This window comes from Urocitellus parryii, chromosome 5 (assembly GCF_045843805.1).
Source record: "Urocitellus parryii isolate mUroPar1 chromosome 5, mUroPar1.hap1, whole genome shotgun sequence".
Taxonomy (NCBI): Eukaryota; Metazoa; Chordata; class Mammalia; order Rodentia; family Sciuridae; genus Urocitellus; species Urocitellus parryii.
In genome coordinates this window covers 202,489,940-202,504,697 of record NC_135535.1, presented here as the reverse complement: position 1 = coordinate 202,504,697, position 14,758 = coordinate 202,489,940, and the positions used below count along the sequence as shown (strand labels likewise).

Genomic DNA, 14,758 nt, shown 5'->3' with positions numbered 1-14,758 from the left:
ATTTGCTCAACCAACATGAGCTGCGCGCCCACGCTGTTGCCAGGCTGTAGCTGCGTCCTGGAGAGCTCAAGGGACCCTGGGAAGATGGCAGGTCTAGCGGGATGGGCATAGGGGACCACAAAGCCAAGATTCTGACGACCTTGCAGGGTGGAGTAAGTGCGATCGCGTTACACCCATGTCAAGGGAACACAAGGCCTCGGCCAGGGCCCCCAGGTGCAGTCGGCGCCGCCCAGGCCCCCCGGAGGTCCCGGCAGGGGCTGACCCGGCGCCCGCGGCCTCCCGGCCTGGAGACCCGGCCTCCCGCCACAGGCGTCGCTGTGCGCTCGCGCGCGGGCCTGGCAGCCGCGTTCCGCCGGGAGCTGGCGCTCGCGCCGAGCTGGGGTTTCAGTTTCTGGCGCGAACTTCCGCCGTTCGGAAGTTGCACGGAGAATTGGCGCGATGTCTGGAGACAGCAGCGGCCGCCGGTCCGAGGGCCGGGGTCGGGGCCGCGACCCGCACCGGGACCGCACCCGTTCTCGCTCCCGCTCGCGGTCCCCGTTGTCCCGCCGCGGCGCCGCGCCGGAGCGCAGGGAGGCCCCGGAGCGCCCGAGCTTGGAGGAGGCAGAGCCGTCGGATTCCGGGGACGAGATGGTGGACCCCGCTAGCTTGGAGGCGGAGACCGACCACGGCCTGTGCCGCCAGATCCGCCATCAGTACCGGGCGCTCATCAACTCCGTCCAACGTAAGGCGGCGCCTCGGGGCGGCGCGGGCCGGGGCCGCGGTCCAGCCTGCGCCGGGCGGGCGGGCGGGGAGGGGCCGCGGGCAGGTGCCGGCGCAGGCCTGGAGGCGCAGCCTCGCGCGGCCGCGCCTTCCTGTTTACAAAGTGCTCCCACGCCCGCGCTGTCGCTGCAGCCGCCCGAGCTAGCTGGGGCCAGCGGGTCCCCCATGGGCAGGCTGGAAAAGCCGGAGGCCGGGCGCGGTCGGCCACTCGCCCGAGCTCAGCCGGCCAGTGTGGAGAGGACTCGGAAGCCGCTGCGCTGCGCCCAGCCGGTCTCGGCGAGGGCTGCCCGGCTCGCAGCGACGCCCCCCGAGGACTGTCAGAAATGCATGTTGTCCCACCCGACCCCGATCCACCGAATTTGAGACTCTGGGTGGGCACGCGCGTCTGCTGCGTGGCCGGCCAGGTGACCCTGTTGCTAACAAAGTTTGAGAACCGCTCTGTATCGGAGCCCTCCTCGGAGGCTGCGCAGGAGCCGAGCCCTCGGGGGTTAAGGTTAGAGGGAGCCAGGGTTTCCTTTTCAAGTTCTTGCTGCTTAAAGCGTCAGGTCGCCCTTCTCCTTCCCTGCCATGTTGGTTAAAAAGGTTAAGGCTTTTGAAGTAATTATCCAGGGAGCAGGGGCGGGGTTTGGCCTTGCCACCTCAGGTGACCTACATAACTTTGTCTACTACTTCGAGTTTACCAAGAGCACATTGACCAAAGTTTGTGCTTTCTTAAATAGAAAACCGGGAGGATATTCTGAACGCCAGCGACAAATTAACAGAGGTCCTTGAAGAGGCCAACACTCTGTTTAATGGAGGTAATTAATATGTTCTTATAAGTTTTATGATCAGTTAATTAGTTTTATATAAGAACCACATTATTCACATTATGCAGTTCCCACATTTGTGATGGTGCATTGCAAGGTTTGGAACCTTTTTCGGTATAGCAACAACACTATTTCCATCGTGCACTTGCTAAGCATATACTAAGGGATCCGGGTGACATTCTGGGGCTGGATCCCACAGTCTGTTTTAACAACCTCCTCCCCATGGTTCTGTTGCCTGTTCACAATTTGAGAGCTTTACATGTGAATCACATTTGTTCAATGGGTGAATTAAAGAAAGGAGCTAGCCCCTGATGTCCTATTTCTTTTCCTGTTCCCTTCCTAGTCTCTTTTTGCCCAGCTATTGGTCCTTCTATAACCCAGTGGAGGTGACCATGTTTGCTAGTGCACCTGTTGACCTCCAAGGAGGAGAGGGGAATTTAGAGCACTGAACTGGACTGAGAGCTTTAAAAAAATAATCTTAAGATAGAATTAAAAGTAACAAAAGTGGTTGTGGTAGCAGTGGTCTGTGTTCAACGACAGGACAGATGGGGGTGACAGAGTTCCAGGACACTCTTCAGACACTATCCCCCAGACCCCTCCTACAGTTCTGTGGGGATACAAAGGGAGAAGGTAGACAAAAATCAGGGTAAGAGTCAACAGAACTGGCCCTGACATCCCAATTCGTCATTTTCTTCATGGACTGGAATACTTACTTCTAGTCATTTCCTTGCATGGCTAGTGGCTTCAATGTTGTCACCTTTAACACTTCCTGTTGACATGTTCTCCAGTTGTGTCTTTTGCTCTGACTGTGGTACCACTGACTCCCCTTCTTTGTCTGCCACATTTGCTAAATCTCATCAGACCCTTCAGGAACCAGGTTCTCCTCTTTCAACTGGCTGAATCCCTCCTCCACCTCTAGCTCATCTCCCTCCCCACCCTGGCCCAGTCTCCTCACTGCTATCCCTTGATATTTGCTGTGCAGCTATCCACATGTCCTTTCCTCCCTGAGTTATTTCCAATATTTAAAGCAGAAATTTAAGGCAAAATTATTCTCTCAACTGGACCCTGGAAGTCGCCCTAGAAATAGAATTTTATTTTCTATACATTCATGGATGTAATGCCTCTGTTTTAAGTCTTTAGAGACTGAGCAGGCGTCCGTGACATGATATTTGCGTTTTTCTTGCAGTGTGCAGGGGGCTGGTGGGTGAGGCAGATAGAGCCCAGGAATGATCTACCCAGGAACAGCATCTGCCTCTGCTTTGCTCCTCCTCACTGTCACTTCTGCAGTGACTCCCGGAATGATTAAAAACCTTTCCTCTGAGAATAAAAATGATGGATAAGAACAAAAACTGCAGTCAACAGGTTCTCTAGCCACGTCTTTGCTGTTTTTGTGAGGATTGTTCAGGAAAGCAGTGCTTCAAATGAAGTGGCCTTGAGGAGCAAGCTGGGCACCAGCATTTCTGTATTTGAACTTGGCTGAAATTGTCTCTTCTCAGCTCCTTTGCAGGCGTTCCCAAACTGCTTTTTCATGCTCCCTGTCACCCACAGGGTGTGTTAAGCCCAGCCCCCCCAGCCTGGCTGTTTCCTCCATTTGAACCCTCATCTCCCCAAACTTCATGTCTCCCCCACACGTAGTGGACATTCGACTTGACTTATATCAGCACAGGTGCAGGTGAGAATAGTGATTAGTCAAAGGAAAAAGTGAGTGTTAGACATGACAGAGATTTTTGTTAAACTGGGGTTGTTAAGAGATTGTGGTTCAGTTACCTGGAGCATGAACTAGATGGAAAGCAGACTTTTAGAAGACTGGTCAGTTTGGATTGAGATTTTGGTGAGGTGGGCAGGGGAACCAGTTTTAGAAGATAGAATCACTTTCAGCTTTTTGAGTTTAAAAAAAAAAATTTTTTTAACCTCGGTGGGATATTTTAGTAAGTAGTTGAAAATTTGGGGGATATCTGTCAGTAATGTGTATATTTTCCTTCTTTTCTCAATAGTGTCCCGAGCAAGAGAAGCAGTCCTAGATGCCCAGTTTCTTGTTCTGGCTTCAGATTTGGGCAAAGAGAAAGCAAAGCAGCTGCGCTCTGATCTGAACTCGTTTGATATGTTAAGATATGTTGAAACTCTAGTAAGTTCAAAGCTATCAAATTTTAATGTGTTTTTGTCATATAATTACCTGTTTGGCTTATATGAATCTAAAATTGGTTTTCACTTCATTTTCCTTTTTTTTTTTTTCTGGTCTCAGAATCCTCTAAAAAGATCTTGCCAAATTAAACAGATGAAAGCAGAGCTATGTGGTGAAATCTGGAGTAGGAGCTTAGAACAGTTTGAAAATATCTCAGTGTTCTGAGGCTCTGGGTGCGAAGTTATCCATTTATAGCCATTTCCTCAGTCACTTCATCATTGTCTAGATCATTCTCTAGAACTGGGGGCCCTTGTCCTGGGCTGGGTTCTCACTGTAGGGGCCAGAGCTCAGCTGGAGATGTTTGGTCTGGTGAAGAGGCATATTTTGGTCTGTCTTTGAGAATACTTTAGAATCATACAAATATGACTACATTTTTTTTTTGTTTTACTTTACCCATTTTTCTTTGCCTCTTAACAAATTTAAATACTTATTACCTGAAATTTTAAGACTTTTTTCATGGATTTACTGAAAAAAAGTACACTGAGATTAACCTTGTATCTTGCTCTTTGTTTTGTTTTATTGTACTCTGAGTCAGAGCCTCTGTATAGATGCACATTAGTATGAATATAAAATTTCTGACTGGGTGATTATGTTATTATTAAAATGATTTAGTATTGTGAGATCCAACTAAATGCAGTGACAATTTTGTAAAGGTTTGAGGCAAGTCAGTTATTTCCAGTTTGTAGTTTTCAAAACCTTAAAATGTTCTTTTTTCCTTAAAAAAACCCTTTTTTGTGTGTGTGTAAAATATAATGCCTCTAGGAGAAGGCACGCTAATGTATAGCTGAATAATGTGACCATATATTGGATATTTTTAAAATTATTTTTTAGGAATTCAGATTAAATTTTGTACCTTAAATGTCATGTTATAATTAATCCAGAAATTTTAAGGCAGTAAATATAAAACCTTAAATTAATATTTGTCTAGACTCTGGTTGGGGAAAGCCTTCCCAAGTACAAGATCAAACACAGACACTGTGTGGAAAAAAACTAGTAGATCTGACCAGACGACAATTGAAACACCCTCCCACATGGGTAGGGTTGGACTGGGCTGCAGGAGAATGGAGGCGCACTGACCAGGCCTCTGTGAAAGGCTCTCGTGGTCTTTCTTTGCTTTAAAGTTTGGTTGCCTTTAATAAGATGAAGCTCCTCAAGGGCTTTGTGATTCTTGTTTACATAAGATAATTCTAATTTAATAATGCCTAGACATTTTACAGCATAATGCAATAAAAGTGTTCTCTCATAAAAGTTAATACATTTCCTATAAGAAACTTTGAGATGACAGAATTGACTTCTGCCAACTCTTCCCAGGACCATGAGCAGTTCTCTCACTGCTGCTCTCTGTGTTTACTGAGGTTCTAGCTGGATAATGAGCTCTAAGAAACTGGCAAAATATTAAAATCTGAAAGCCAGGAACCTCCCTTTGTGTTGTGGAGTTTTTGATTTGGGATGTGATTTGAGATATTTATGCTAGTACAGCTTGCTGACAACTAGTTGTGGTACAAGACTCCCCAGGGGGCCCAGTTCTTTTAGCATTCTTGAACCCTAGCCTGCCATGGGCTGCAGCAGGCTCTCTCAGCTTGGCGTTTGGGGCTGGGTGAGCCTTTGTTTTGGGGGCTGTACTGTGTATTGTAGGACGCTGGGCAGCCTCCTGTCTTCTACCCAGTAGATGCAGTAGCACATGGGTTATGATAACCAAAAATACTTCACTATTGCCCAAAGTGCCCTGGAGGCAGAATCATCCTGGTGGAGAACTACTGGTTTAAATCATGGCATTTCTCACCCAGAAGTTCTGAGTACATTGAGGGATATTTTCTGCCAAAAAAATGGTACCTTTGAGTAGGTTTTATATATAACACTGTTTTTACCATAAGAAATTGCGTCAGCATGTTGAGATGCTGGAGACAGGCTTGCCTCTGCTTCTTAGGGTTGTGCAGATTACTGTGGTGAATGACTGCTTGTGGCTTAACTGGGGCTTTTTGTTTTCCTTCGTTTTTGTAGCTGACACATATGGGTGTAAATCCGCTAGAAGCTGAAGAACTCATCCGTGATGAAGATAGTTCTGATTTTGAATTCATAGTCTATGACTCCTGGAAAATATCAGGCAAAACAGCAGAAAACACCTTTAATAAAACCCATACATTCCACTTTCTGTAAGATTATTTTAAAAATCCAACAGACCAGCCATTTGTAAACCTTAAATTGTTTTTTATTGTAGGCACAAAGATTATTTGGTATTGTAGAGGTGACAGTCACAATGCCATTGTTTGGAGACTTTCTGAACTTTGACTTCAAAGTCCATAGACTCTTAGTAGAGAAGGAACCTTAAGGATCTCTCATCCTACTTTACCAGGAAAGGCCACAGGACACAGTCTCCTCGCTAAGGCTTTCTCCTGGTGTGTTTGCTTTCTAGCTCAGGGGACTTAGGGTCTGTAGCATATTTGGTTTCATTTTATTCTCTCTCAAATCCTTATCATGTAGGAGGATGAGTGATTCTCTCACTGATGCTCTCTGGGTTTACCCAGGGTATCTTGAGATTCTAGCAGTATGTGTCAAGGACCACTATTAAGAGTATCCTGTTGGGTGATTGCTGACCTATATTTGGCTACTACTTGAGTCATTCTCATATAAACTGCCCAGTTTTAGTTACAACCTTAAGAAAATTAAAAAAAAAAAATCAAATGAAAGTGGCCTGCCTTCCACCTGTAGCTCTGACCTGTGGAGAAACCAAGAACAACCCATGGTGGATTTTTTTTTTTTTTTTTTAAACAGCCCTTAAGCCCAGTGGGCCTGTTCCCTGTAGGTACTTTCTCTAGAGTAAACTTCTGAGTCGTCTCAGTCCTTCCTAAAGTTAGTTCCTAGACATTTGCCTTGAAATCTGCTGAGATTGGTAGTGTCTCAGTTAGAAGGCTTTGGAGATATGGACTGTAGTTGGTCATGGTCCAAGGCCAGGCATTTGTTTGTAACAAGTGTTAGGTAACTCTGGTGCCCATAGCTGTTGTGTATATTATAGGATAAATTCTGAATCTTTGATTATTTTGCTGTTGAGTGCCAAGTTGTCATAAATTCTAGCAACTAAAAATGAAGCCTTAAACTTAATCTCATCAACTAGCACAGCTTCTAGCCACAAAGAAGTGCTTACAACTCTGTGTCCTTGTACTTGCTGTGCCCTTGTACTTGCTGTTCCCTTGGCCTCTGATGTCCTTTCCCCTACCTTTTCCACCTAGCAAGGTTTACTTATCCCACAGGCCCCAACCTGGAAGCTTTCTGTGGGAACTTCTTCAGAGGGGTTACCAGTATAGGATCAGATTTCCCAGCCAGATCACTCCTGTGTTTGGGTAGAAATCTCTGCCCATACTTTCTTACAGCACTTGAGGAACTTACTAAGCAGCACTGTAGGCTCTACCACATTATGTTGAAATGGACCCTTGTGAGGAAATAAATGTCTGTTCATGTATAACATACACTTTCATCTCTGCAAGAGTGATCTCGGGGGTCTGACTACTTGGGGCCTGGATCTCTATCTGATACATCTATTACTGTACCTCAAGGTCTCTCTCAAAAGGAAAAGAATCCCGTGGCCTTTCCGTGACCATTTTTCTTTACGGTGTACTCTATAGTCACAGGCTCTGAACCTCTGCCCTGGCAGTGCTAGGTCAGACTTGTGACCCCATTGGAGGGGTTTTGTTCTCCTTGTCCACTTGTTCATCTTTCCCTGATCTCAGAAGTTGGCTCTGAACAGACAGACAGCAGGCTTGCTGGGAAGACTTCATAGCCACTCACTGGCCTATGGTTCAGAGCACCGTGCATGTGCTTGAGATGTGTGGTTGAGCAATCCTAGGAGCCCTTTTAGAAATACAAAGGGAGTGCAAAGGATGTCACAACCTTATTGAGAGTCTTTTTTTTTTTTTTTTTGAGAGAGAGAGAGGGGGAGAGAGAGAGAATATTTTTAATATTTATTTTTTAGTTTTCAGCGGACACAATATCTTTGTATGTGGTGCTGAGGATCGAACCCAAGCCGCACGCATGCCAGGCGAGCGCACTACCGCTTGAGCCACATCCCCAGCCCCTTATTGAGAGTCTTGGTCTCACATCAGCTCATTTATCACTGATGCCTGGTCTGAATTTGATTATACCACGCTGACTACTTTTAGTTAGGAAATTAGTTTGTTTAAAAAACAAACAGAAAAAGACATGAAAGCATATTTTTCATTAGGTTGGGTTCAATACAAGGAGAGCTCCCTGTGCCAAAGCCACGAATCGATCGTCCAAGAAAACATCATATGATAGAAGAGCAGAGAGCAATGCCTGCTCAGGTTTGTTTTTTCAAATGTTGCTTTTATAACCACCTTAAGTTAAACTAGTCATTAATATAATGTACCTACAATAGGTCATGTTTTCTAAGTATTAGGGATCGGAGTCAGCTTTAACTAGTCATTAATATAATGTACCTACAATAGGTCATGTTTTCTAAGTATTAGGGATCGGAGTCAGCTTTTACCGTTTAATCATTTTATTTGAGTTGTTCGACATTTTAAGAGATTGGCCAGTTTTGATCAGTTCTTCTGTACCAGGGTTTCTTTACCTCAGTGCTGGATAATTCTTTGTTGTGGGGAAAGAAATGCCAACGTCCTGGACATTGTAGGATGTTTAGCAGCATCCCTGGCCTTTCTTTATCTAGTAGCTGCCAGTAGCACCTCCAGCACCATTGTGAAATCCAAAAACATTTTTTGGGAAAAATTGCTTCCAGTTGAAAACTACTGTTCAAAACTATTCTGTTTGTATTTTACTGTTTTGTGTTCAACCTGAAAATTGCAGATTTGGTCATGTTACTTTTCTACTAATATATTAATAGAAAAATATTGCTAAAACTAGAAAAATATTGTAACTAAAAAATTTAAGGCAGGAATAAAAACTGGCAATCCTCAAAAAAAAATTTTAAAGAGTTTAGGTGTATAGGAGAAGAGAAGATTGTTAGCTGGTGAGGAGGTCACTGAATTTGATAATGCCTTTTGTCTCTTTCCAGTTGAAAAGAATGGAAGAATCTCATCAAGAAGCAACAGAAAAAGAAGTGGAAAGAATCTTGGGATTGTTGCAAACATATTTTCGAGAAGACCGTAAGTATGACACCAAATGAAAAATGGAACAATTAGTATTTATCAACACGTGTCACTTTCAACAAGGCTATTTTTATTTAAAAGGCGTTTTCAGTTGTATATAATCTTTTGAATCATTTTGACTTTTTCTTGTTGTATGTGTTTCTTCCTTTAGAAAACCCTCTGTGAGAATGTTGTTGAAGTAACTTTATTTTTATCTTTAAAAGATGAGATATTTGATGGGTGCAGTGGCCACACACCTGTAATCCCAGTGACTTAGAGGCTTAGGCAGGAGGATTGCAAGTTCAAAGCCAGTCTCAGCAATTTAGCAAGGCCCTAAGCAACTCAGTGAGACCCTGTCTCTAAATAAGATATTAAAAAAGGGCTGGGGAAATGGCTCTGTGGTTGAGTGTCCCTGGGCTCAATCCCCGCTACCAAAAAACAAAAGGCCGGGTGGGTATTTTAGCTGGGGGTGGTGGTGCGTGCCTGTAATCCCAGTAGCTCAGGAGGCTGAGGCAAGAGGATCCCAAGATCAAGGCTAACCTTGGTGACTTAATGAGATCCTGTCTCAAACAAAATAAAAAGGACAGGGGATATGGCTCTGGGTTCAATGCTGCAATAACATAAAAAACAAAAACAAAAAGTGAAAGGTAAGGGTATTACAAATGTGCCATAAAAGTGGGAAAAGTGAAAAAACCAAGCACCTCTATTGCCTCTTCTCATTTCTCAGAGGTAGCCATTTGTAAAATATGATATGCTTATTTTCCTGTTATTTTCTGTTTATGTTAGTCATAAAAATGCATGTAGTTTTTTGTTTTTTCAAAGCTGATCCCAATATATGCATCCTTCTGCAATCTTGACTTTTTGGTGTGGATATTCTTTCCTGTCAGTACACACAGATCTCCCTTATTCTTTTCAGTGATTCCCACCTTGTGGCTTTGTCATAACTATTCAGTAGAGCTCTATTAATGCATAAGTTGTTTATTACATTTTACTATTACATTAACTGCTGAAGTGAAAAGTTGTGTATGTAACTGTGCACTTGTGCTGCTATTTCTGTAGGATGGCTTTTTAGGGGAGGGTTGCCAGGTCAGTGGTCATACTTGTTTTTAATACATAAGCCCAACTGACCTCTTGAAGAGTTGTTTACTTGTACTCCCACAGCAAGTGTAGTGCTCTTTCCTTTGTCTCTGGCTAAAAATAGAAAGTGTGGGTCTTATTGGTAAGTAAAAGTCATTTTTTCTATTCTGAGGAATTTTTTTTTTCTCTTATAGCTGATACTCCAATGTCATTTTTTGACTTTGTGGTTGATCCACATTCTTTCCCCCGTACAGTGGAAAACATCTTTCATGTTTCCTTCATCATACGGGTAAGATTTAAGATTTATCTAATTGCTTTTATATGCTTTTAAAAGGATAGGTAAGCCGAGCACAATGGTGCACACTTGGGAAGCTGAGGCAGGAGGATCACAAGTTTGAGGCCAGCATTGTCAACTTAGCAAGACGGTCTGAAAAGAGGAAATGAAAAAGTCCAGGGATGTCCCCTAGTGGTTGGGCACCTCTGGGCTTAATTCCCAGAATTGGAGGGAGGAGGGAAGGAGACATAATAGAAGCTATAGAGTTGCAAAGTATGTATAGATTAGACCTGTTGTAGCAAAACATTATTTGGTATGTTAGATAGAAGAAGCTAGTTAAAAATTTATGTACTTACTTTTACATTTTAGAAATTACAGGTTGAAAATCCTTAATTTGAAAATTCAAAATGCTCTAAAATAAGAAAAATTTTGAGTGCTGACAAAATGGCACAAGTGGAAAATTCCAGCACTGACCTCATGTGATGGGTTGTAGGTACATTGAAGGAATCATATAAAATTATCTCAGGATTTGTGTGTAAGATATATATGAAACATAAATGAATTTCATGTTTAGGCTTGAGTCCTGTTCCCAAGATATTTAATTATAATATACAAATATTCCAAATCTGGAAATATCTGAATTCTGAAACACTTCCGGTTCTATGCATTTTGGATAAGGAATACTCAGCCTGTGTTTAGAGAAAGAATTGTCAAAGTTTGGATATGGAACTATAGATTGGATAAAGGTAAGGTAAATTTCCTGAGTTTAATTGATGTGTTTTATAAGAGAATGACCATATTCTCAAGAAATACTAAAGAATTTGGGGAATAGGGCTGGCTATCATTCTCAAATCATTCATACATAATACTAATATATAATAGAGATGGTGATAAAGTAAATATGACAAATTAGTGATTAAGTAAATGTTAACAATTGATGATTATGGGTAAAGGATGTGTGGGAGATCTAGCTGTACAGTAGTCTTATAATTCTTTTATTTATTTATTTTTAAAATATTTTTTAGTTGTTGATGGACCTTTATTTTATTTGCTTATTTATATGTGGTGCTAGGAATTGAATGTAGTGAGTGCCTCACAGGTATGAGGCAAGCTCTCTACTGGGAGATTCAACTCCAGCCCCAGTTTTAACCCTGAAATTATTCAAATAGGTCTTAAAAAACTCCTGAATGTACTGTTTGCTTCAGACTGACTTATAGTTTTAGGTTACACTGCTACACATGTAAGATGAATTTGATTTTAACCTTAGACAAAAGCTTGTATTTATTTTTTTCAGAAATAACAAAGGCATATTTTGCTAGTAGTCTCAATGACAGAATCGTGCATAACAAAAATTGAAATATCTATAATAAAATATGCATAAATTGGTTAAGGAGATAAGACAGAGTTTTCCTTAAGAGATTCTCAGGATGGAGACTATGTCTGGTAAAAGAGCTGATAAGAAACCTGAGTGATACCCTATTGTAAAGAAAGATGTTTGAGAAGTCTGTCCATATCATCTCATTATTTTGGTATGTATTTTGATTATCTGAGACATAGATTTTTTTCTAATTGAATAATTTGTTTTCATCCAATTGTTACAGGTTTTAATATAAATTTTGGTCTTCTCCTAAAATCGTATTTTTGTTTTAGGATGGTTTTGCAAGAATAAGACTTGACCAGGACCGACTGCCAATAATAGGTAAAGATTTTATGTTTGGAAAAGTTAGTTTTAGAGAAAATATATTTGCTATTAGAGTTGATGAAATGTATTTTATAAAGTGTAAATGAGTTTTCATTGTACATAACAAATTTTTGCCATGTTGTACACTGTCCAGCTATAACTGGAAAACATGGCCATGGATGTAAAACTTTGATAGATTCACCTGTCATTGGTTGAACATCTGCTAAAGATTAACAAAATGAATAAAGTTTCCCTTAAATTTAATTCAGGAAGTTTGTAATTGTCATTTTTGTAGTTTCCTTCTTCTTACCACTTTTCTGCGAGTGCCAGCTTCTCCTCCCCCTAAGTTTCTGTGGCTCTTTCATTCTTACTTCACATTTTCTATTACTCATGTCCTTCTGTGTTCTCTATTAGAGAGTCGAGTCCTTTCATTGAACTTGTTACTTTAAACGTTCTTAATTTCATTTTGGATTCACAAGGGCTTAGTATTTGGTTGGTACATAGATATGTGTAAGTTTTCTAATGTTTGAAATAAGTTTTTTAAATGGAGGCAAATGGGATTACTTGCTACTGTTAACACTACTATGGCAATTTAATAATGTATGGAATCCTAATAATATGGACTAAGTATTTTTTACTAAAGGTTTCGTTTCTGTTATTCATCAGTTGCTCTTCAGATTTCCTATTCTGATTTGATAACTTTTGAAAACTTTTGTCTTTCAAACAGAACCTGTTAATATTAATGAAGAAAGTGAGGGAATTGACCAAAACACCCAAATTAGGAATCAAGGAATTATAGCTTTGAGTTATCGAGACTGGGAGGTAAAGCTCTGCATGTTGTGCCTGTTTCTGACTCTGACTCACTTCCTGTGAACCCACTGCCCAAAACTTCTTTCTTCCCTGCCAGGAGATTGTGAAAACCTTCGAGATTGCCGAGCCTGTGATTGCTTCGGGTCAGAGCAGGCAGAGGCTGAGTGCTTGATGCCAGCTGAAGGTAACAGGTTCCACGTGACAGCTGTGTGGTTTTCCCATAGTTTATTTGGCAATCCAAGCCCTACTTTCTCCCCATGCCAGTGAAATTTGGGTTTTGCCTCCCTCTAGTGCCTCATCCTGGAACTGAGTAACTGGTGAGAAAGGTAGAGGCAGAATGTGGGGTGGAAGTCCCCTTCTCTGGGCTGCTTACCTTGGTATTGGTTTGCAGCTACAAGCAGCAGCACAGGAGAGTTTGTTCTTGCTTTGGCTTTTTTTCCCCCCTAACAAACTGATGTTAGAAAATTCTTAATCCCCCTGCCCCTTAGTGTTGTTCACTGTCCCATTAGGTACAAGGAAGAAAAGGAGGATTAGGACAGAGTTACTGTAGAATGTTGTTAGTAATTGGGCGTTTCTGAAACCTGAATTATGCTATGAAGTAATCCTTCATTTTATGAGGGGGAAGATTTCGAGATAGAAATCTTAGGAGTGATCTGGGATTCTATACTATAAACAGCTGTGGGTAGGAAGCAGAACTAGAATCTGCTGGCTCTGCCCTACTTTAAACCTGTAGGCAAGTCACTTCATCTCAACTGTATTTTCCTCATCTGTATGTCTCTAGAAAATTGAGGAGTTTTTGAATTAGATAATTAGTGTTTTTTTTCCCTAGCTTCAATTTTCTATGCTTTTGAGAATTAAAATGAGATTGTTTAGTACTTAATGTAACCTCTTAATATGTACTTCAATTAATTGAGCTTCTTTCATTCTAATATTTGCTGTCAAGTATTTTTGAAGGAAAGAGGTGAAGAGATATTAACCTGGGACCTATTTTCTAAGAGGGGCTAGTTGTTATATTTCACTTATGTATAGTTCATAAACTTTCGGTTTATCATTTATAAACTGTTTACCAGCTGTTTTTCCTCCCTTTTAGGACTCAAATGGATAGTGAAATCTGAAATGGAAAGCAGCATGTATTGTATATATTGTATGATTAAACATTTTTAAAGATAGATTGTTTTTAGTAAAATGTAGCTTTTGATAGTTAATTAATTTGTCATGATTGTCTTTGAATAAAGGAAATTCACTGCCATATTCACAAACTATTGTGATCTTTGTTTTATTCTTATTCTCTCTTCATGGCAGAGTCTCTCCTTTTCCAGTTCCCTCCCATTGAAAATCCTAGGTCGTTATGCCTGTGGATCATTAGTTAGCTGGTCAAGTCAATAAATAGGTTGCTCCATATGGAGAGGTTGTTATTTCAGGTTAAAAATGGTCAAATGCCAGCAATTTCATATGACTGAGCCCAGGGTTTACACACCAGGGACCGTTAAGTCCTCTGGAAAGCCAGGCTGGACCACTGTTCCCAGCAACAGCAATGCTAGATCAGTCCTGCTCCACGCATCTGGACTCTGCTAGGCTTTCAAGTGTGCCCGTGGTGTTTTCTGGGATTCTTTCTCCCATTTCCCAACTTTCTACTTTCATCCTTTCTTGGTCTTTCCCTCCAGTGTTAGGGGTAGAAGTGTCTCTTTGTAAGGCTCTGGGTTCTAGCTCTTCCTGCCTCCCAGGGGACACTGTTCTATCAGTTATCCCTTCTTCCTGTACCTTGTTTTCCTTCAAATACTCTCATCTTAACAAAAAGTTACTGTGGCCCTCCAAGCTACCATCCTACCTCTTAACGAATCACTTGAGGTCTCCTTTTCTGTCCTTTCTCAAACCATGACAAACTGGTACCTCCTTTTCCACCAATCTTCTGTTGTGTCACTTTTACTGATTTCTTTCCGAATCAATCCCAGTGGATAAATACTGTGCATTTGACATGTGAAACTACATCCTTGATGATTGTTCCTTCCCCAGTTTCCCTTCTACTCTTTTGCTGTCTTGATTTCTATACATTTAAAGCTGAGTGCTCAG

General features: G+C 41.7%; 1 protein-coding gene across 1 annotated transcript; it reads left to right on the top strand.

Moving 5' to 3' along the window:
- The first annotated feature begins 349 nt into the window (after nucleotides 1-349).
- On the top strand, nucleotides 350-13,947 carry Nsmce4a (NSE4A component of SMC5/6 complex). The gene is made up of 11 exons (XM_026384294.2): nucleotides 350-721; nucleotides 1,479-1,556; nucleotides 3,560-3,690; nucleotides 5,749-5,900; nucleotides 7,964-8,063; nucleotides 8,774-8,864; nucleotides 10,118-10,212; nucleotides 11,848-11,896; nucleotides 12,606-12,700; nucleotides 12,786-12,872; nucleotides 13,779-13,947. Exons 1-10 carry the CDS (start codon nucleotides 439-441, stop codon nucleotides 12,858-12,860), a joined length of 1,149 nt encoding a protein of 382 aa, XP_026240079.1. The 5' UTR covers nucleotides 350-438; the 3' UTR covers nucleotides 12,861-12,872; nucleotides 13,779-13,947.
- The last annotated feature ends 811 nt before the right edge of the window (nucleotides 13,948-14,758 follow it).

What these genes read in the sequence shown, in the direction of transcription:
- Nsmce4a (XM_026384294.2), top strand. Translation starts at nt 439, where the DNA reads ATGTCTGGAGACAGCAGCGGCCGCCGGTCCGAGGGCCGGGGTCGGGGC. An exon ending in CAACACTCTGTTTAATGGAG is followed by an intron (nt 1,557 to 3,559) that starts GTAATTAATATG and finishes TTTTCTCAATAG; the next exon opens with TGTCCCGAGCAAGAGAAGCA. An exon ending in AACATATTTTCGAGAAGACC is followed by an intron (nt 8,865 to 10,117) that starts GTAAGTATGACA and finishes TTTCTCTTATAG; the next exon opens with CTGATACTCCAATGTCATTT.